General features: G+C 45.7%; 2 protein-coding genes across 13 annotated transcripts; both read right to left on the minus strand.

The window, feature by feature from the left end:
• Positions 1-844: 844 nt before the first annotated feature.
• On the minus strand, positions 845-21,821 carry LOC101764563 (putative disease resistance protein RGA3). Of its 7 annotated transcripts, none has more exons than XM_022829366.1 (5): positions 21,588-21,821; positions 20,417-21,512; positions 17,975-19,664; positions 1,392-1,808; positions 845-1,249 (listed from the first exon to the last, which is right to left on the minus strand). In XM_022829366.1, the coding sequence occupies exons 2-4, from the start codon at positions 21,491-21,493 to the stop codon at positions 1,432-1,434; spliced, it is 3,144 nt and encodes a 1,047-aa protein (XP_022685101.1). In that variant the 5' UTR covers positions 21,494-21,512; positions 21,588-21,821; the 3' UTR covers positions 845-1,249; positions 1,392-1,431. The 7 variants fall into 7 exon arrangements, with proteins under 7 accessions (XP_022685101.1, XP_022685100.1, XP_022685104.1 ...); XM_022829365.1 differs by having other exon boundaries at positions 20,417-21,509; positions 21,588-21,820; XM_022829369.1 differs by lacking the exons at positions 845-1,249; positions 1,392-1,808 and adding an exon at positions 16,038-16,480 and having other exon boundaries at positions 17,551-19,664; positions 20,417-21,509; positions 21,588-21,818.
• LOC101766195 (putative disease resistance protein RGA3) lies at positions 2,876-12,224 on the minus strand. Of its 6 annotated transcripts, none has more exons than XM_022829373.1 (4): positions 12,209-12,224; positions 9,807-9,948; positions 8,594-9,698; positions 2,876-3,507 (listed from the first exon to the last, which is right to left on the minus strand). In XM_022829373.1, the coding sequence occupies exons 3-4, from the start codon at positions 9,677-9,679 to the stop codon at positions 2,914-2,916; spliced, it is 1,680 nt and encodes a 559-aa protein (XP_022685108.1). In that variant the 5' UTR covers positions 9,680-9,698; positions 9,807-9,948; positions 12,209-12,224; the 3' UTR covers positions 2,876-2,913. The 6 variants fall into 6 exon arrangements, with proteins under 6 accessions (XP_022685108.1, XP_022685107.1, XP_004980070.1 ...); XM_022829372.1 differs by lacking the exon at positions 12,209-12,224 and adding an exon at positions 10,027-10,171; XM_004980013.4 differs by lacking the exon at positions 12,209-12,224 and having other exon boundaries at positions 8,594-9,695; positions 9,807-10,169.
• Positions 21,822-22,123: the final 302 nt, after the last annotated feature.

Genomic DNA, 22,123 nt, shown 5'->3' on the forward strand with positions numbered 1-22,123 from the left:
TCGGTCGCTTGCCAGAGACAAAACTGAGCGGCGGGCGTCGGAGAAGACGAGCCACGCGGCAGGAAGACTGTGAGGCGGCCATGCAACTCGAGTGCGACTGTCACGGAGGATCTGGGAAAAAGATCTTGCGGGTCCACCGGTGGAGAGAACGGTGGTTGAGGAAGATTAACAGGATCCGACGGTGGGCTGTGCTTGCCGGGGTCGGGAGAGGAACGAAGCGGAGAGGGGTCGGATCTCAGGGGTCGGGACCAGCCGGATAGCGGAGCACTCGGTGCGGGAAAAAGCAAGGTAGATGACTAGGATCAAGGGCTCTGATCAAGACTATCTGGGAAGGTTTAGGGGTCGGTCGTTACAACCAATCGGGATAAAAATGGTCCGAGGGCTTTATTCTTTTTTCAGCCACCCGTGGGGGACCTTTTTATCCCAGTTGGAGTTTTCAACCGGGACTAAAGGACCCCCTTTTATCCTGGTTGCTTTAGTCCCGAGCGGTAATACCAACCAGGACTAAAGGGTGACCTTTTAGTCCTGGTTGATCTTACCAACTGGGATTAAAGGGTCCCCTGCGTGTGCCTGAATTTTTCAACCAGAACTAAAGGATCTCCACGGGTGGCTGATTTTTTGAACCGGGACTAAAAGGTTCCCTTTAGTCCCGATTGCAAATACCAACCGGGAGTAAAGTGTAGCGCACCCCCTTTTCGCCCGGGCTAAAATTAAACCGAGACTAAAGGGGGTGGTATCTAAAGTCAGTTCTCTAGTAGTGAGTGTTTGAGTACGAGCGAGGCTCGGACTCAACAACAATCCTCAATGCTTGAGTTTGGTTCTGGCACCTGCACCAGGTTACTTGTAGACACAAATATGTTGCTTTTTCTTGCTCTTGATCACACAAAACACACACTTTGTAGACACAAATGTACAATACCTAGTCAATTTATAGTTACAAGTAGCCAACAATCACCAACTATAGTCAATTTATAGTTACAAGTAGCCAACAATCACCAACTATAGTCAATTTATAGTTACAAGCATGCCGCTGCCACTACCACCACAAGTAGTTGCCTGCTTGTCGTCGACCACCGCCGCAGATTCTTGTCGTCGACCACCACAAGTATCTCCGGTTATCCAGTTACTACTGACCATCAAGGACTTGTCAAAGCAGCATTCCACTCACGCTCTAGGCATACAGATATATTTGACAATACGATGCCCGTCTGCATCTGTGCCTAGTCAAATTAAATGAAAGCTTTCATCCCTGTTGACGGCACAAATATTTGACGAATTAGCAACGATGCATGGAGATTCCATGGATACAGACAAGGAATAGGAGTACAAACAACAGATGGGAATCTAGAAACAATTAACTTTCGGCATAGAGGAAGAATAATGCGAGTTACCTGAACGCATAGGCTATCTTTCCATCAAGACGTGCAGTCTTCAATCTTCATCTGAATCTTCTTCGACGTAGTTGATGTCATGCTTGGTGATATGGCTGATCTTCTCACACTCGGAGGAGCTACCTGAAATAATGGAATCATGCAGCTCCTTGCTACAAATCAACTTGAGGAACCTTGGATTCACACAAGGTAGGTATCCAGGAAGTCTCTCTATGGTGCCGTCCTCCAGCTCTATGCTGTCGAGTACAGGGACACCTTGCAACACCTCCAGCTTCGGGCAGCGGACAATCCTAATCTTGTGCAATCTGGAGATGCCGCTAATCCTCTTGAGCTTGGGGCAGTCAAACACGACAAGTTTCACAACAGAAGTGAAGTTCTCCACAGATGTCAGGTTGTTCAGCTCCCTCAGTGTCAGCTCTCTTAGAGCATGCCTCTTGTTGTTGGCAAGCCCCGGTGGAAAGCAGCTCAGCTTGCATTTTCTGATCTGCAGACGCTCGAGAGCGTGCATGGCCATGGTGCCTGCAGTCTGCTCCTCCCAGTCCCACTCCTCCCATTTGTACAAGCCTTTCAGATAAAGATGTGTCAGATTAGGAAATGCAGCTGATGTAGATGCAGTGACGCCTCCACCCACAGTCGACGAAGAGTATGATGCCTGGAATTCGGACCCGACGCTCTTGATGGCTGGTGCATCTATAATGTCCAACACTTTCAGACTAGGGAGCCGACACAAACCATCAGGGAGTTTGGTGCAGCAAGGCAGGTCCTGCAGCCTCAAAAGGCTCAAGCTCTTAAATGCACATGCTTCCACTACCATCATCCAATTTGGTAGCGTGCGACCAAAGTATCCTTGAATAATTAAATGGTGAATGCGGGGTGGTGGGCAGAGCTTCTCTAATACCTCTTCCACTACTTGCTGCTGCTGCTTCTCGATCTCATCCCTCAATTCCATGCATGCGCTGTTACTCCATTGTAATTCCAAGTACTCAAGGTGCTCTTTGCTGCTAATCCTGGCCATTTCAGCCAATGAGCTGGCAGATACATTCTCGAGACCATGTAAAGTAAGCCTCCTAAGTTTAGAAAGAGGCCGTATCTCTTCCAAGCTGCACCAGCGCCCATCCATATCCATGTGTACCCGAAACCCACCAAGTAACCTTAGATTTCTTAACCCACCAAACTCCTTGGGTATTACCACATTGGGATTCAAACCATACATATCAAGAGTTCTAAGATGCACCAGTTGTATAATGGTTCTAGGAAGATTCTCCAAATGTACAGAGCCTCGAACCACAATATGCTGTAGGAACTTCATATTGTCGATGTCGTCTGGCAGCCTAGATATATTTGTGTCCTCTAATCCCAAGTATCTTAGGTGCCTCAACTGACATATGGAACCAACCAACCTATCACAATCTCCACCATGTATAAACAATACCCTTAGGATAGAGAAACTATTCAATGACAATTCAGGTACCAGACTCTTAATCTTGGAACTTATAAATAATGTTCTTACTGACTCTTGTTTTTATAGAGCAGCCAATCCAGGTACCAGACTGGTTGGTCCTATGGACAAGCGACGAACAAGACTATCATTACTACCACCGGCAACTTGCATGTCCTGCACCACAACCGACTCTTCTCTTGCAATAAATTCAGCAAAGGAGCGCACCACATCATGCATTGTGCATCTGTATGTCCCTTGCCGTTCTATAAGATTCCTGGTGATTAACTCCTGGTAGTGCTCGGCTGCTATTTCTTCTAGTTGGTCATCATGTGAACTACTTCGGTCCGTGTGAGGTTGGATGAATCCCTCACTAATCCACATGGGAATAACACGACGCCACAAAATACTTGTACCTTTTGGGAAAAGTGAACAGTAAAGGAAGCACTGCTTCTGCTGGGAAGATAAATCCTCATAACTCAAATAGATTCGGCTGTCCAGCTCCTTGGGCAATCCAACTACTGACCATGCATGATGGTTCAAAACAGCCTCCCACTCACGCTCACTTCTAGACCTCGTGCTTAGCAATCCTCCCATCACTTTGACAGCAAGCGGTAAGCCATCACACTTTCTGACAATTTTCATCCCGACATCTCTTAGGTAATCAGTTCCAACTACCTGTCAACAAACCAGACAAATGAATTGCACCCTTGTGTGAGTGCATTTTTATTTAAATTAACATGAAGTTTAATTGCAAGATCCCATAGTTACGATTTTTAATTAACAACTAATATGAATTCTTTTAGCTCTTTACTCACGAAGAATAATCGGATGGCCAATATGCTAAGGTCTATTTGGCGTTGGATGTCTCTCAAAAGTACGTCCTTGATTGGTTTTTTTCACGTGTGGGCGTGGCGTTCTGCTTTTGTGCTTTCAATTCCATAAGCCAATTTTAGAAACCAATAACATTCTGCTTTTGTACATATATGCAATTTAAGGAAATAAAACTTGTTTGTGCTTTTACATATATATGAAGTGTACACTTCTGCATTCCCCAAGGACCATTTCTGCATACATGTTACACGTTTATTACAAATTATAGACTGTTTTTGGAGCTTCTATGTATGTGCTAGAGAAAAAATATAAATCCTACAAATTCTTATAAAAAAGGAAACATTATGCCATTAATTATCTAGGCTCTCGTCATTATTGACAAAAATAACTATGTTTTTCTTTACAAAAATTACCCACCTTTGTTATTACGGAAAAAATCTAAAGTAAATCCAATCTTGCTCATTAATTACCCAGCTCAGTGACTTTAAAAAATGATACACAGTAGATATATAACCAAATTATCCATCTAATCCCTCCGTATTGTAATACAAGGCATCCGAGTGTTCAAAATTTATCCTCAAGTACAAGGCATTATTGTAGGTACATTTGGATGATGGCCATTTAATTTTTTCTATAATTAACAAGATAATGGTGACTGATTGGTGGATGTAGCACCCTAATTTTCATATTTTCAATTAATAAAATATATTAGAAATTAAATGCATGTGTCTAAGGATATTTAAATTTTCTTGGGCATTTAAACCTTTTTGAAATAAATTAATGAATCATAGGAGTTCATTGTTGCATTCATGATGGTGCATTATTTTTGGTTGCTTGAATTCAAATTTGTGTTTGGATTCATTAATTTGAATCTCTTTTAAATAAATAGGAAAACCCTTTTTATTTTCCCTCCCTTCCTTCTCTTCCTTTCGGCCCACTTCTTTCTTCGGACTCAGCTTGGCCCAGCGCTCCGCTCCTCCTCCGCAGCCGCAGCGCATCACCACAACAGCCTAGCAGCGGCCCATCTCCGTCTCAGCCCAGCTCCCGCGCTGCTCCTCCTCTTCCTCTGCTGACACCTGGGTCCCGCTCATCATCCCCTTCCACCTGCCATCCCCGCGACACACTCAAGCTAGACTTGAGTTTGGCTCGAGCCGCTCCCGACCGCGCCCTCCACGTCCACCTCGGCCTTGGGCCAGCATGCCAAGGCCAGCCCCATGCTATAAAAGGTCGCCACCCCCCCCTCGGCCTCATCAAACCCTAGCTATTGCCTTGAGGTCCAACGCTGTCGTAGGCCGAGCCTGAGCACCGCGCGCACCCGCTTCCGTTGATCTCTGCCGTCGTAGCCAAGGACAACGCCCGATGAACCGCAAGGGGGTGAGGAGGCTGCCAATGAAGTCCCCGTGCTTCCCCTCATCTCCCTTCACACGGACAAGCTTGTTGGAGACAAACACTACCACAACGAACCGCTCCGCAGCGTCGCCTTTGCCGTCCCCGTGCCAACCACCATGACAACACCGTAGATGTGTTCGTCGTGCACTCTGCTTCCTCCAGGGCTAGATCGCGTTGCAAACCACACTCGGACGCTGGATTTTGAGCTAGTTTCAACGAGTGCGCCGCCGCCGCCGGGTTTTTGTCCTAGATGACCACAACCGCTCGATGTTGATCCGAAGGCCCGAATCAGATCTGACATGGGTCAATAACGGTTAACCCTCATGCCACGCCGTTCGTTTGCACTAAAGAGTCCCAAGTCCCAAAGTAATTAGATCCAGGTCCTTTTTCTTCTGTTTTAGCCCCTGATCTTTTGCAAAATAGTGCCTACCATCCTAGGCCCACTCTTTTACGCATTAAACCTTCGATTTATATGCTTATTTATGTTTTAGCCCTCGGTTTCTCATAACTTGGACCCTGGAAGTTTAGTTTCCTTGCTGATAAGCCCATACACCTTGTTTAGTTCATATCTTTAGCGTTTTAGATCCATTTTAAGCGTTTCTTGCGTCTATGAGTTTTTCTTAACGCGTAGATTAGTTTTATGATCTTTTTTTGCTCTATTGCTACTGTTTGGTGTATTGTTTTCTTATTTTATTCCCTTGTTTGCTTGTATATGCTCGTGTGATGCATATAGAAGGATTACAGTTCGAGGAATTCGAAGGTCAAGGCTTTGAAGACTTCGAGCAGCTGGAGCAAGTCCAAGATGGCAAGTCGTGCTCTTGATCACAACTTGATCCTATGAAACCTTTACATTCTTGTTCAATACACATATGCTATGCATGTTAAGTTTATAAGCATGACGAGTCCTATTTAAGGTGTGCCTAGTTTAATTCCCTATACCTTGATCAACTTGGGTTTACTATAATGTTGGGTAGTTATTTCATAGTTGCTTAACTTGGTTATGGTGGTGTTAATGAACCAATGCTTAAACCTATTTTATTTATTCTATACCTTTCATTAATACAAGATCACCATGCTCAATTGGAACATGGAGAACCACCTGGGAAAACAGTGCGACCACAAGAAGTATATGGCTCTAGTCATGGCTAGTTAATTAGAGACTTTAATCTGGGGTAATCTTACCGAAAGGACAAGAGGGGAGGTGTTGATGGGGTATAATATGGCCCTCATTCTAATATGCTCTATGGTAGCTTCGCAGTCTTGAGAGAAATTTATACTCTGCTTCGACCTGAAACCTTAGCGGGTTACCACTTACTAGGCAATCATTCCTGCTAATATGTTTTAAAATCTCTAGGATACCTTGTATTTCAGGATGGAGGGAGTATGTTATAAATAATGTAAATCAACCCCTAAATTTTGGTCTATATATGCCGCCTCTTTAATTATAATAAAAATCTAAAGTAAGCCCCTGTGTTTACGTCTAAACCACCTGCATCTGCCATTATGAAGAAAATAACCAAAGTACTCCCATATACGTTTAATTTTTAATAAATTACTCATGTCTTCCATTATTGAAAGTATTCAAAGCAACGCAAAGTATATGTGCATAGAGCATGTCATTATGCAGACCATGTAAACACATGCATGTCGGAAGCAGCGAGCATATCAGTTTACTTTCAATGGATCAGCAATAATATAAAAAGCATATAGAATAATCCGCACAGCAATAATGCAATGGTTACAGAGTATATACATGGGTGTTATGTTATATATAGAGAGAGAGAGAGCAAAGAGAATCAATCACTATGCCAAAAGCGGTTTGTGCTCGCACACGGAAATTAATATGCTGGCGGTAGAATTGGCACCCGTTAGCACAAAGATGCCAAAGGCCGGCCCACCAACACAGATGCCGCCCAAATATGCTTGCGGACAACTTTTTCCCCATCCAATCTTCCATTTGGAGCCTACTCTATAGGAGCTCGGGAAAAGCTCCAAAAACACCGAATACAAGGGGGGAGGTTTCGTTATTGAATTTTTCAAGGTGATTTGTAAGTTTCAATGGTTTTAGGTAATTTTAAACATGGTTATTGGAAATTTTTTGTGATGGAAATATATTCATAAAAAATCACATTCATGGATAGGAATAGGACGACTTGTAAAGACACATCTCAAAATCATGGAAATTGGTGAAATATTCATATGTTTCCTAGGTTTATCTGTAATTCTATTTACATTTTGGTTTAAATAAATTATAATAATATTTAAAGTTGGTCCGTAAATCATAATTGGTATTGAATCATTTTGTCATTACCCAAAATTAGGAAAACAACATATTTTGATATAGTAGAACAACACATGTTTCACAAAATGGACACGAACCTCCTCATAACCCTATAACTCAAGAGGAGTTCCAAGGTAGAGTAACATGTGAATTAACTAGTCAAAATATTTATATTTTATATCAAAATATACTTTTTAGGTGCACTCTAACATGTATATTCATGCGTAGAAGTTTGAAACATGTTTGAACACCTTTAGCAATTCTTTAAAATATTTGAGATGAGATTTGATGAAAAATATGTGCTGGCAAGCTATAATACTGTTCGCTAGTACAGATGGTCTCTGCTGGCAGAGACCACTCCTTTATAAGGGGTCAGGGAGGCACCAAAATTTTCCGAGTCCCAACGCGAAAATGGAATCGCGCCATGTGGCTGCAAAATTTTCACGTTGGGTCTGCACCGTTCTAGCCGCTCCTTCATCGGCGATCACGCTTGACCTGGCTCGGCCCCACTGCTCGTGTGCCGCCTCCTCGTCCTCTCTGCCCTCAGCAGCACGGGCCTCCGACTGTGTGTCGCCACTTCATCCTCCGCTCTTGGGCTCACCTCTGCTCCATAGTGAATTTTGGCTGCGGATTTTCTAACCATAGTGAATTTTGTTTAGTTATGGCCCCCCAAATTTATCCACTTTATAATACATATGACTCTTTAGAATGAACATATAACTATTAAAATTACTAACCTGTGCAGAAGAATGGATTGCTATATAGTTTTTTTTTAAAAATCTTAATAATGATTTCTCCAAAACTAGTAATAGATTTAGAGAAATGGATGATGATTCATGACCACATCGAATTAAGTGCACAGACAATGTTTAGGGATTTAGTATTTCATTTTATTTGAACCAGTCACATTCTAATAGTCCATATACGGAAGACTCCTCTTGTTCCAAATAAAAGATTCTCAAGAGCAGTTGTGTATTCCTCACTTAATCAAATTCTAGTTTGAGAAAAAGCATAGTGTAATGTGGGCGTGTGGCGGTGGAGGTGTGGGTGTACCATTTCATTTATTAGAATTCAAATTCTAAGTACCCATAAATTACGCACAAGCAATTCCTTTTATAATAAGAAAAGAATATCAAACTCCAGATTATCAGTAAGAAGGATTTAAGTGTATCAAAGTCCAAAGTACGTGGGGTACTACTGAATTAGTAAAACAGTTTACTTTATTGCAAAGAATAAAAAGTTTGGCCTGTGTATACTAACCTGATTAGGAGATGGCGGCAGCTGTTTGGTGAGCAGGGACCAAGCGTCCTCTTCATTCAGTGGGCTGACATGGTGTTGGTAGAAGGAGGCTCCCATCCGTTGGGCCAGGTCTTCTGATCTTGTAGTGATTAGGACCCAGTTCCCCTGTTGTTTCTGGCTTGCCTTTCTGATTGGGACACTAAGAACATGACTCCATGCTTGGTCACTCCACACATCGTCCATGATGAGGAGAAACCTGCCCGTGGACAAGGTGTTGGTGAGGGTCCGCGTGAGGAGCGTCTTGTCTTGCGTCCCTCCATGGACTTCACCAGCATGCTCGATTGCTGTCTTTAGCAGCTCAATCTCGTCGAAGTGCTGGGTGATGCTGAGCCATACCTTCACTTTGAAGTGCTCTTGGATGGTTACCTCGTTGAAGATCTTCTGGGCAAGGGTGGTCTTTCCCATGCCACCTGTCCCCACGATGGACACCACCTTCATATCGTGGAGGCCACCGGAGATAAGTAACTGTGCAAGCTCTCTTGTATCCTGCTCGATCTTCTCGCCAGCAATGGCTGACTCATTGAACTCGGATGTCGTCTTCTGCATAGACCTTTCGGTATCAGTTAGCTTCCTCGGCTCCGGGTTGGAACCAAGGTTGATACTGAAGTTGAACCTGTCTGCCTCCTTGTGGATGCCATCCAACCGCTGGTTCAGCTCCTTGATGCGGGTGCCTATCTTGTGGGCGAACACGGGATTCCGCATGCATAAGAGCAACGGCTGGAAGCAACCCACTGACACCTTCTTCTTCACACTGCTGCGTTCTTCAGTAGACCCCCTCCGCTTGTCAGCCGCCTCGAGTTGGCACAGGTCTATGATGTCGGTGGCGTCATACATGGCGTCCTTGAGCTTCCTCACCCATCTCTGCACACTCTGGTCAGTGATGCGCCTCCTCTCTGCATCTGCGAGGAAAGCTTTGAGGCCTTCAATGTTGCCTTCCTGCTTCTCGATCTCGCCGGAGACACCCAGCAGCATGGACACCTCTTCTTGCGCCATGTCAGAGATCAGCTTCTTCACGTAGGGTGCCAAGGCATCCAGGATGGCGGCCATGGCTGGAGCGTAGTGCCTACTAGTAGTAGTAAACCATGCATACATAACCACACCAAAATCAGCTTATTATTATCTTATACTACATCGATCAAATCGATCGATCCATATGTGGAAGGAGTGTGCTCACCTCAATGTACGCGTCAGTAGAAGAAGCGATGGAGGGCGAGTTCATTAGGAAGGAAGCCACTCCCTATATAGGACTAGCTCCAGGAGTAGCAAGTCGCCGTTTTCTTTCCAGTAGTTATCGGATCAGCTCATCTGTCACAACTCTGTGGTCAAAGGATGGAGTGCAAAAATTAAACTGCAGCCGCGGCTTCCATGTATAGAGCAAACGGATCAATTTTTACATGTCGCTCGATGGTGCGAAATTAAGGCCGAACTGAAGTAGCATCAATTTTTACATGTCGCTCCTTTGTTGTTAAACAGATGAGCTCCCGCCCATCTAGCATTCAGTACTACTTCACAGCCAACAGCGTGGTGGGAGAGCTAAGTTTGCTCATTTTCGTTGATTGACTTGTTTCCTTTCTTTGCTCGACAGCTTCGCATCTTAGCCGATGGCCCGCAACGGCGATGCTCGTGGCATGGGGTGGCCTGCTAGAAAGGATTCGCATAGCTTCTTGCTGCCTGGTGATAAGGATTCGCATAGCTTCTTGCTGCCTGGTGATAAGGATTCGCATAACTTTTTTCTGCCTGGTGATATGGATTCGCATAGCTTTTTTCTGCCTGGCAGCCTGCTAGCTAGAAAACACGTCAAACACTCCACTCGGAGCTTATACCTGGTGACAATAAGGATTCTTGCTGCAACCCAGCTCGAGATACGCTGGGTGTACAGCTTGGCGATATCCTGGAAGAGCCTCCATGTTGACATCCTCCAGCTCAACGCACCTTCCAGCACCTCTCCAGCTTCGGGCAGCGGACGATCCTTATCTTGTGCAACCTGGAGAGGCTGCTGATCCTCTTGAGCTCGTGGCAGCGGAACACGTCAAGTTCCAAAACTGAAGGGAATTGAAGTTCTCCACAGATGTCAGGCTGGTGAGGTCGAGTCTTGTCAGAGCTTGCCTCTTGGTGCTGGAGCGAGCATCAAGTTTGCAGCTGCGGACCAGCATATCCCCCTCCCACACAGTAAGGTTGGAGGGCAGAGCTTTTCCAACACCTCCTCCTTGATCACACTAACACTATGGGAAACAGTGAAAATACCGAGTGTTTTTTCCTTTGCTGAGTTCTATCGGGCACTCGGCAAACGACGTGTTTGCCAAGTGTCTCCATGTATACACTCGGCATACAAAATACACTCGGCAAAGGACATGCGGCAAAACCCATGAAGACACTCGGCAAACTACAGTCACTCGGCAAATCTCTAGCACGTGCCTCTCGCACATGCGACGACTGTCAAGAAGTGTGCTGGACGTTTGCACTTTGCCGAGTGTCCGTTAGCGGCACTCGGCAAAGTACATGTTTACCGAGTGTCCCTCCCTAGGCACTCGGCAAAGTATAGTTTTGCCGAGTGTTTTCTATAGACACTCGGCAAAATAATAATTTTTTTTCTTCCCTACCCTCCAAACTTTTTCTACTCTCCACACACAACATGTGATACTACATGTTCAAATTTGGTATATTTGTCGATCAGTTTGCTATATTTAATAAATTTATAGCACAAATAGGATTTTTTCGATTACAGGCAAATTTGAACTGCAAGTGATTGAAATAATAGAATAAGTTCAGTGGAAAAATCCTATTTATGTTATTGAGTCCATTCTGGGGCCTTACCTAGGAAATGAAAAGAAATTTCGAACATCTTGTTCAGATAACACGACCACGAACGTCTGGGTCAACGGTTTTTAAATTCTAAAAAAAGCAAACGAAGTCTAAAAATCACGAGATTTATCAAGATATCATGATATCATATATGGAGGCTGTGGAAAAAAATTGAGAAGGTTTTGCATATTATATCACGTAGGACCGGAGTATCTTCGAAGAAGAGTTTAGGAATTGAGAAGGATCTATTAACATTTTGAGTCAAAGTGACGGTTGAATTGGAGTTTGAATTCAAAACTTTTTGTATAGGAAATAGAAAAAATAAATTGGTTCATGTCAAATTTTGGGAATTTGTCAGATCGGTTTGATAATTTTTATTTATTATCAGCACTTATAGAATTTAAATTGATTTTGAGCTATAACTGCATGAAATAATGGAATAATATTCGTAGGAAAATCAAATATGTATTGTTGGGTGTACCTTCAAACTACGCAAAACGAATATAGCAAAACACGTTATGGGAGGAGGTGAGTAGCATGAAATATCATTTTTTTGCTGAGTGTAGGATGTAGAACACTCGGCAAAGAGAGTGTCCTACAATAGACACTCAGTAAAGGTTCTTCGTGGGCCCACTGGATAGAACCCGACCGTTATTAAAATAAAAAAAAGACTTTGCTGAGTGCCCCAGATCTTGGCACTCGGCATACCATACTTTGTCGAGTGCCCCAGATCTAGGCACTCGGCAAACAACGAATATTACTTAGACATCGCACCTGCCCAACTGCCTCATCTTCACTGCCGCCGCACCGCCGTTCACCTCGCACCCCACCACCGCTGCCTTTCCACCCCTCTGTCGCCGCCCACCCCCTCCGCCGGACCGCGCCGCTGCCGGCCTCGCCCCCCTCCCCCCCGGTGTCCCACCCGGTTTTGAGGACAAACCCGAGTGCATTACATACATGTGCGCCAGGATCAAGTTACACACATGTACGACAAAAGTGAATAACAAAGACAATATCACGTAAAGAAATAAGAGAGAGATTTACGCTTAATCCTGAAAACGAAGGCTCCAAACTTCACAGGCAGTCGATTGGCGGTTGCGTACGCCTAGAACTCAGCATCATCTTCAGAAACTCCACACACTTTTCTTCTGAGCAGCAGTAAGCAAGGGTGAGTACACTTATGGTTGGTACTCAGCAAAGCCATAAGAACTAACCAGAATTAACGATTCAGTCCATCTTCAAGTTCAATTAATCATGTGAGGGTCTAGGCTGCTCTTAACTATGAGCACGGCTGATCGATCAGTTTTAGACACTCTGCAGAGGTTGTACATCTTTACCCACAAGTTGCGTACAAGTTTAGAAGAACTTTGGACCCAACCATGCGGTGCTAGCTAGGCACCATACAACACTTTCGAGGTGTGATTGCATAGGGACGCTACGAGGCCTTTACAAAGATTCATTAGTCAGTGGTAATCCCACCGAGGTTTGGGTACGAGCGTACGCAAACGACTCAGCCCCGCCATACAAGTAGGATTACCCCAGAAGACTTCTAGTTATTCAGCCAAGACCAGAGCCATAATAGTTCTTGTGGTTGCACTGTTTTCCTAGGTGGTCGCTCCATGTTCCGATTAACATTAGCATCATATTATCAACAAAGCATAGGTAGAAGGATGGTTAGGGACACTTGCCTTTCTCCAATGAAAAGTTACTCTTACTGCTCTTCAGATCTTGCTTCCTTGAAACTCTTAATCTTCAAAACTTCCGAACAACGATTCTTCTACTCGAAGCGATCACCAACACAAACAAGCATACAAAAGAAAAAACAGTACACCAATCAATACAAATAGAGAAAACAAGCTTACTAATCTATTCTACGCATCAAAACAAACACGTGAACATAAAGATCGCTAAAAACGGAGTTAGGTTGCGAAAACTACGCTCAAAACAAGCTACAGGGGCCTATCTGCGATAGAAACAAACTCCCAGAGGCTAGATTGCAAAAACCAGGGACCTAAACATAATTATGCCAAAAACAGAGGGGCTAACTCGCAAAACTAACGAGCTGGACTGCGGGCGTAATTAACCAGAAAGACAGGGGCTAGGCACAAAAGAAAAGGGCTACTCTGTAATTACTTTTCATACAAAAGAACCGCGGGTTGATTAACGAAGAACTGGGGGGGCTCTTTAGCAAAATGGCGCGACGGCGAGCGGCGGCGGAACGCGCGGGAGCTAGCCGTGACGGCGATTCCGGCCGCGGCTCGATGCGCAGATAGCACGGGGAGGTATAGGGGGACGAGGCGAGCTCGTTTGCGGAGCGCGGGCGGACGGGCGGCGACGGAGGCGGAACGCGTGCGACAGCGGCGGCGTCCGGCGAACTTCATGCGGGCGAAACGGGATGCGGCCGGGGCTCACCTTCGCACGAAGCTCGGCGGCGACGAAGGTGACGGCAAGCACGACTACGGCAGGGCGACGGCAGCGCGTAGGCGAGGAGGTTGGCGATGTGTGCGTGCGGCTTCGAGGAGGCGGCGGTGAACTGGAGCTCGGTGACGAGGAGATGCGTTTGGGGATTTATAGCCGAGGGGGAGCAACGGCTCTGGAGGGGTGGAGCGGCTACGGCGCGTGGCGGAGTGGAGGCGTGCGCGAGGAAGGGGCGACGGTTTCGGAGCCGGGCGTGCGTTCGTGCGTGAGGTGCTGGCGGACGCGGCTGGAGGAACAGGATGACGGGCGGGTCCCGCCTGCCAGCGTCGGCGGGCGGGGAACGGGCCGGCCTGAGGTGTTGGGCCGGTGCAACGGGCCGAGCAGGCGTGGGAAGCTGGGCCGGGAAAACGCAGAGCGGGCCGGTGCGGAAGAATAGGCCTGGCGGCCAGCCGGGCTGGAAGTTGAAGGGAAGGAATTGTGGCCCAAGAGAAAGGAGAAAAGGGAGAGGAGTTTTCAAATGAAGTTTGAACTTTTGAAATTTGAATTCAAATGCAACTCAAATAATACAAAAAAAATAAATGCATCTGCATGAATGCACAGACATAGAACATCATTATTTAATTTATAAAAGCAAGCAATTATTTGGTCAAACAGTATGTTTAACTGACTGTTTGGTAAAACAGTATGTTTAACTGACTGTTCACTTGATTGCAAAAGAATAAAAAATTTGGCCTGTGTATACTAACCTGATTAGGAGATGGCGGCAGCTGTTTGGTGAGCAGGGACCAAGCGTCCTCTTCATTCAGTGGGCTGAATGGTGTTGGTAGAAGGAGGTTTTTACTGGGACACTAAGAACATGACTCCATGCTTGGTCACTCCACACATGGTCCATGACGAGGAGAAACCTGCCCGTGGACAAGGTGTTGGTGAGGGTCCGCGTGAGGAGCGTCTTGTCTTGTGTCCCTCCATGGACTCCACCAGCATGCTCGATTGCTGTCTTGAGCAGCTCAATCTCGTCGAAGTGCTAGGTGATGCTGAGCCATACCTTCACTTTGAAGTTCTCTTGGATGGTTACCTCGTTGAAGATCTTCTGGGCAACGGTGGCCTTTCCCATGCCACCTGTGCCCACAATGGACACCACCTTGATATGGTGGAGGCTACCAGTGATAAGTAACTGTGCAAGCTCTCTTGTATCCTGCTCGATCTTCTCCCCAACAATGGCCGACTCATCAAACTCGGACGTCATCTTCTGCATAGACCTTTCTGCATCAGTTAGCATCCTCGGCTCCATGTTGGAACCGAGGTTGATACTGAACTTGAACCTATCTGCCTCCTTGTGGATGCCATCCAGCTGCTAGTTCAGCTCCTTGATGCGGCTGCCTATCTTGTGGGCGAACACGGGATTCCGTATGCAGAAGAGCAACGGCTGGAAGCAACCCGCTGACACCTTCTTCTTCACACTGCTGCCGTCTTCAGTAGACCCCCTCCGCTTGTTAGCCGCCACGAGTTGGCACAGGTCTATGATGTCGGTGGTGTCGTACATGGCGTCCTTGAGCTTCCTCACCCATCTTCTCACGCTGTCATCAGTGAGGCGCCTCCTCTCGGCGCCCGCGAGGAAGGCCTTGATGCCTTCCATGTTGTCCTCCAGCCTGGTGATCTCGCCGTAGACTCCTAGGAGCATGGACACCTCCTCGTCAGCCATGTCCGTGATGAGCTTCTTCACGTAGGGTACCATAGCATCCAGGACCGCCGCCATAGCTGGAGCGTAGTGCCTGCTAGTAGTAGCCAAAATCAGCTTATTATTATTATCTTATAATTAAGTTAGCTACTATTCGTACTCCTACTCCTACATCCATCGATCGATCGATCCATATATGGAAGGAGTGTGCTCACCTCAACGCACTACGGGAAACCTTAAATTTGCCGAGTATTTTCTTTTTGCCGAGTGTTTTTTCTCGGACACTCGGCAAACAAGCTCTTTGCCGAGTGCCAAGCCAAACAATGCGTATGCGTCAGTAGAAGAATGCAGCGGCGAGAAATGCGTATGCGATGCGATGGAGGGCGAGTTCAGTAGGAAGGAAGCCACTCCTATATAGGGAGTAGCGAGTAGTGGTCAAACAATGCGTTACGTTGTTTAGGTGAAACAATGCATTACGTTGTTTAGGTCAAACCAATGCAAACTCCATAGCTTATAATTTTGCCCACTCGTATTTATTCGCAGATCTCGAGTATGTAGCGTCACATGCACGCATGATGTATTGCGGAACCGGTAAACTGTAACAAGCTCGATCGTCAGTGCTTTGTATTGCTAAACAACAGATAAGGGTAACTGGTAAACTATAACAAGCTCGTCAGTGCTTTGTAGACAGTCTCTGCACACACCATCGTAGATCTTGTACTAAAAGGATGAGGATGCACCCACTGGAGGCAGCGGTCTTAGTGAGGAGGTCGAATAAGTGCAATTCGTACCACCATGGCACCATGTTCGTATGTTCTTAGTGAGCTCACCAAGAACGATCGGAGCATGCAGGTCTTTTCTTCATACTAGCTCGGACATCCAATGGCTTGATGCCAACCAGCTGGCGGAGGCCCACCATCCAATGGCTTGATGCCAACCAGCTTTCCTCCCTGCTGAGCGCACAAATATTTAATGTCATCAGTGATTGATGCATGAATATTACTGCAGCTGTATAACTAATCGTAGTACAAGCAACAGTTGGTAATTTGAAATCAACTTTGGGTACAGAGAAAGAATGCAAATGGTTTCTATCCAGCCTTACATGCAAATTGTCAATGAATCACCGGGCATAAGTTTTATGTTGGACATTATGGCCAATGTTCTAAGTGTCTTTTGTTTCTTGAAAATGCCCCAATCTGGAACTGATAAGACCGGTTGGTGCTATGGAGAGGCCACGAACAAGGCCACTACCACTATCAGCAGCTAGCTCGTTCATCCCTAACAACCAGCATCTCTTCTACTGCCATATATTCAGCAAAGGAGCGAATTGGCTGTATTGACAGCACTCTGTTTCACAATGTATACTAAGTTGTCGCTGCTGCTTGGCCTTACCACCACCAACACTGCTGTAGTTCAACTCTAGATAGCTAAGGTGGCTGTGCACCAGACACGTTCTCTAGGTCATATAGCTAGTGTAAGCTTCCTAAGCTGAGAGAGAGGCGCCAGCTCTTGCAAACTGCACCACCGGCTGCTGCCCGCACGTCGTCCACCACCGGCTGCTGGGAACCAAAAAAATGTTCTCAGATTTGTTAACCCACAAAAACCCTTGGGTACCGCACTCACATTCGATCCGCTGATGTCAAGAGACCTCAGGTGCACAAGCTTTACAATCCTGCTAGGAAGACGTACTGCCCAATTTCTCACAAACGAGTACATAAATGTCGTCAGGTAGCCTAGATACATCAGTACGCTCTAAGTACTTTCATAGAGATACACAACCTATATCGATCGGAATCTGCACAATACCCGAAGCCAACAATCACCGCGCATGCCAGTGCAACCCGCACCACAAGTAGCTGACTGCTTGTCGTCGACCTACCACCACCACAGATTCTTCTCTTGCCATGTACTAAGCAAAGGAGCCTAGAATCAACTTTATGCAGAGAAGGAACAGGAGTACAAACAGCACTTGGGAATCTAGAATCAACTTTATGCATAGAGAAAGAATAATGCGAGTTACCTGAACGCATAGGCTATCTTTCCATCAAGACGTTCAGTCTTCAATCTGAATCTTCATCTGAATCTTCTTTCGATGCAGTTGATGTCAAGCTTGGTGATATGGCTGATCTTCTCACACTCGGAGGAGCTACCTGAAATAATGGAGTCATGCAGCTCCTTGCTGCAACCCAACTTGAGAAACCTTGGATTCACACATGCTAGGTATCCTGGAAGTGTCTCCATGGTGGCGTCCACCAGCACAATGATGTCGAGTACAGGGACACCTTGAAACACCTCCAGCTCTGGGCAGCGGACGATCCTAATCTTGTGCAACTTGGAGAGGCCGCTAATCCTCTTGAGTTTGGGGCAGTCGAACACATCAAGTTTCACAACAGAAGGGAAGTTCTCCACAGATGCCAGGTTGCTCAGCTCGTACAGATACAGACCTCTTAGAGCATGCCTCTTGTTGTTGGCAAGCCCCGGTGGCAAACAGCTCAGCTTGCATTTGTGGATCTTCAGAAACTCGAGAGCGTGCATGGCCATGGCGCCTGCAGTCACATCTACAGTCTGCTCCTCCCACTCCCACTCCTCCCATTCGCACAAGCCTTCCATAGAAAGATGTGTCAGATTAGGAAAAGATGTAGATGCAGTCGAGGAAGAGGATGATGCCTGGAATTCGGACCCGACGCTCTTGATGGCTGGTGCATCTTCAATGACCAATGATTTCAGACTAGGGATCCGACACAAGCCGTCAGGGAGTTTGGTGCAGCAAGGCAGGTCCTGCAGACTCAAAATGCTCAAGCTCTTAAAGGCACATGCTTCCACTACCATCATCCAATTTGGTAGCGTGCGACCAAAGTATCCTTTAATATATAAATGGTGAATGCGGGGTGGTGGGCAGAGCTTCTCCAATACCTCTTCCACTACTTGCTGCTGCTGTTGCTTCTCGATCTCATCCCTCAATTCCATGCATCCACTACTCCAATATAAAGCCAAGTACTCAAGGTGCTCCTTGCTGCTAATCCTAGCCATTTCAGCCAACGAGCTGGCAGATACATCCTCGAGACCATGTAAACTAAGCCTTATAAGCTTAGAAAGAGGCCCTATCTCTTCCAAGCTGCACCAGCCACCATCCATGTCCATGCGTACCCGGAACCCAAGTATCCTTAGATTTCTTAACATACCAAACTCCTTGGGTATTACCACATTGTCATTCGAGCCAAAAATATCAAGAGTTCTGAGATGCACCAGTTGTATAATGGTTCTAGGAAGATTCTCCAAATGTACAGAGCCGGTAAGCACAATATGTTGTAGGAACTTCATATTGTTGATATTGTCTGGCAGTCTAGATATATTTGTTCCCTCTAATCCCAAGTATCTTAGGTGCCTCAACTGACATAGGGAACCAACCAACCTATCACAATCTCCACCATGTATAGACAATACCCTTAGCATAGAGAAACTATTCAATGAATCACTCAGCTCAAAGTCCATCTTGGAATTTATAAATAATGTTCTTACTGACCCTTTTTTTTGTAGAGCAGCCAATCCGGGTACCAAACTGGTTGGTCCTATGGACAAGCGACGAACAAGACTATCATTACTACCCCTAACAACTTGCATGTCCTCCACCACAAGCGACTCTTCTCTTGCCATAAATTCAGCAAAGGAGCGCACCACATCATGCATTGTGCAATGGTATGCAGTTAAAGGAGCTTGCGGTTCTAGAAGATTCCTGGTGATTAACTCCTTGTAGTACTCGGTTGCTATTTCTTCTAGTTGGTCATCATGGGAACTACTTTTGTCCGCGTGAGGTTGGATGAATCCCTCACTAATCCACATGGGAATAACTTTAAGCCACGAAATAGATGTACCTTTTGGGAAAAGTGAACAGTAAAGGAAGCACTGCTTCTGCTGGGGAGACAAATCCTCATAACTCAAATAGATTCGGCTGTCCAGCTCCTTGGGCAATCCAGTTACTGACCATGCATGATGGTTCAAAACAGCCTCCCACTCACGCTCACTTCTGGACCTCATGCTTAGCAATCCTCCCATCACTTTAACAGCAAGCGGTAAACCATCACACTTTTTGACAATTTTCATCCCGACATCTCTTAGATAATCAGTTCCAACTACCTGTCAACAATCCAAACAAATGAATTCCATGATTATGTCAGTGCATTTTTATTTAAATTAACATTAAATTTAATTGCAAGATCCAATAGTTATGATTTTTAATTAACGACTAATATGAATTCTTTTCACTCCCTACTCAGGAAGAATAATCGGACGGCCAATATGCTACGGTTCAATTTGGCATTGGATGTCTTGAGTAAGTTCACTCCCTACTCAGGAAGAATAATAGTTGTGGTTTTGAGTAAGTTCATTTTATTTGCTATATACACAAGGTGCTAGTTAACGCTATCTAACATACTACAAGTTATATTAATATAATATAGTAACCACATTGGATTTGCATCATTATTATGCCCAAGCGAGAAGAAGCAATGGTCCTTGACTTTAGCCAGCTATGATATAGATAGATACAAGAATTTCATAGGTATTATACAAATAAGACACCATGGATGTTGACATTCTACATACGTAAATTTGTTTTACTACAAGCTTAACATACAAAGAGGGAGCACTACAATCCAAATAGGCCAAAAGCTATGAAAATAATATATCATAAATACCTAAAAACGTAAACCCGTGCGTCCGTTTATAATAAGAAAAGAATATCAAGCTCCAGATTATCAGTAAGAAGGATTTAAGAGTACGTGCACAGACCAAAGTATGTGGGGTACTACTGAATTAGTAAAACAGTATGTTTAACTGACTGTTCACTTGATTGCAAAGAATAAAAAATTTGGCCTGTGTATACTAACCGGATTAGGAGATGGCGGCAGCTGTTTGGTGAGCAGGGACCAAGCGTCCTCTTCATTCAGTGGGCTGACACGGTGTTGGTAGAAGGAGGTTCCCATCCGTTGGGCCAGGTCTTCTGATCTTGTGGTGATTAGGACCCAGTTCCCCTGTTGTTTCTGGCTTGCATTTTTTACTGGAACACTAAGAACGTGACTCCATGCTTGGTTACACCATACATCATCCAAGACCAGGAGGAACCTGCCAGTGGAAAGGGTCTTGGTGAGGGTCCTTGTGAGGTGCGTCTTGTCTTGCGTCCCTCCATGGACTCCACCAGCATGCTCGATTGCTGTCTTGAGCAGCTCAATCTCGTTGAAGTGTTGGGTGATGCTGAGCCATACCTTCACTTTGAAGTGATCTTGGATGGTTACCTCGTTGAAGATCTTCTGGGCAAGGGTGGTCTTTCCCATGCCACCTGTGCCCACGATGGACACCACCTTGATATCGTGGAGGCCACCGGTGATAAGTAACTGTGCAAGCTCTCTTGTATCCTGCTCGATCTTCTCACCAACAATGGCCGACTCATCAAACTCGGACGTCATGTTCTGCGTAGACCTTTCAGCATCAGTTAGCTTCCTCGGCTCCGGGTTGGAACCGAGGTTGATACTGAACTTGAACCTGTCTGCCTCCTTGTGGATGCCATCCAGTCGCTGGTTCAGCTCCTTGATCCGGCTGCCTATCTTGTGGGCGAACACGGGATTCCGAATGCAGAAGAGCAATGGCTGGAAGCAACCCTTCTTCTTCACACTGCTGCCGTCTTCAGTAGACCCCCTCCGCTTGTCAGCCGCCTCGAGGTGGCACTCGTCTATGATGTCGGTGGCGTCGTACATGGCGTCCTTGAGCTTCCTCACCCATCTCTGCACACTCTGGTCAGTGAGGCGCCTCCTCTCTGCATCCGCAAGGAAAGCTTTGATGCCTTCGATGTTGTCCTCCAGCTTCTCGATCTCTCCGGAGACTCCTAGGAGCATGGACACCTCCTCTTCAGCCATGTCCGTGATGAGCTTCTTCACGTAGGGTACCATGGCATCCAGGACGGCCGCCATAGCTGCAGCGTAGTGCCTGCTAGTAGTAGTATACCATGCATCCATAAGCACACCAAAATCAGCTTATTATTATCTTATAATTAAGTTAGCTCACCTCAACGTAGGCGTCAGTAGAAGAAGCGATGGAGGGCGAGTTCACTAGCAAGTTGCCGTTGTGTATTTAGAAGCGGAATAATCAAATCCATGTTCTGCTCTGTGGTGAAAGGATCGATGGTGCCAAATTAAGGCCGAGCTGAAGTAGCATAAATTTTTACATGCCGCTCCTTTGTAGCATTCAGTACTACTTCACAGCCAACAGCGTGGTAGGAGATCTATGCTTGCTCCTTTTCATTGATTGACTTCTTTACTTTCTTTGCTTGACAGCTTCGCATCTTAGCCGCTGGCCCGCAAAAGCGATGCTCGTGGCTCTTGGGGTGGCCTGCTAGAAAGGATTCGCATAGCTTTCTTGATGCCTGGTGATAAGGAATCGCATAGCTTCTTGCTGCCTGGTGATAAGGATTCGCATAGCTTTATTCTGCCTGGTTATATGGATTCGCATAGCTTTTTGCCGTTCCACTGAACCCGTATGGAGTTAAAGCAGCTTTGTGTAATCTCTCTTACCAGACAGCGCAGAGGTTATTTATTTACTAG

The sequence above is a fragment of the Setaria italica genome, chromosome VIII (assembly GCF_000263155.2).
Source record: "Setaria italica strain Yugu1 chromosome VIII, Setaria_italica_v2.0, whole genome shotgun sequence".
NCBI classification, from domain to species: domain Eukaryota; kingdom Viridiplantae; phylum Streptophyta; class Magnoliopsida; order Poales; family Poaceae; genus Setaria; species Setaria italica.

Bases quoted from the DNA above. Each gene is read 5' to 3' on its own strand.
- LOC101766195 (XM_022829373.1), bottom strand. From the start codon at position 9,679: ATGGCCGCCATCCTGGATGCCTTGGCACCCTACGTGAAGAAGCTGATC. The intron at 3,508-8,593 runs GTTAGTATACAC...GTTTGTTGACAG, and splicing joins TGCCGCCATCTCCTAATCAG to GTAGTTGGAACTGATTACCT.
- LOC101764563 (XM_022829366.1), bottom strand. From the start codon at position 21,493: ATGGCGGCCGTCCTGGATGCCATGGTACCCTACGTGAAGAAGCTCATC. The intron at 19,665-20,416 runs GTTAGTATACAC...GATTGTTGACAG, and splicing joins TGCCGCCATCTCCTAATCCG to GTAGTTGGAACTGATTATCT. The intron at 1,809-17,974 runs GTCTGTATCTGT...ATGCTCTAAGAG, and splicing joins CAAGAGGCATGCTCTAAGAG to AGCTGACACTGAGGGAGCTG.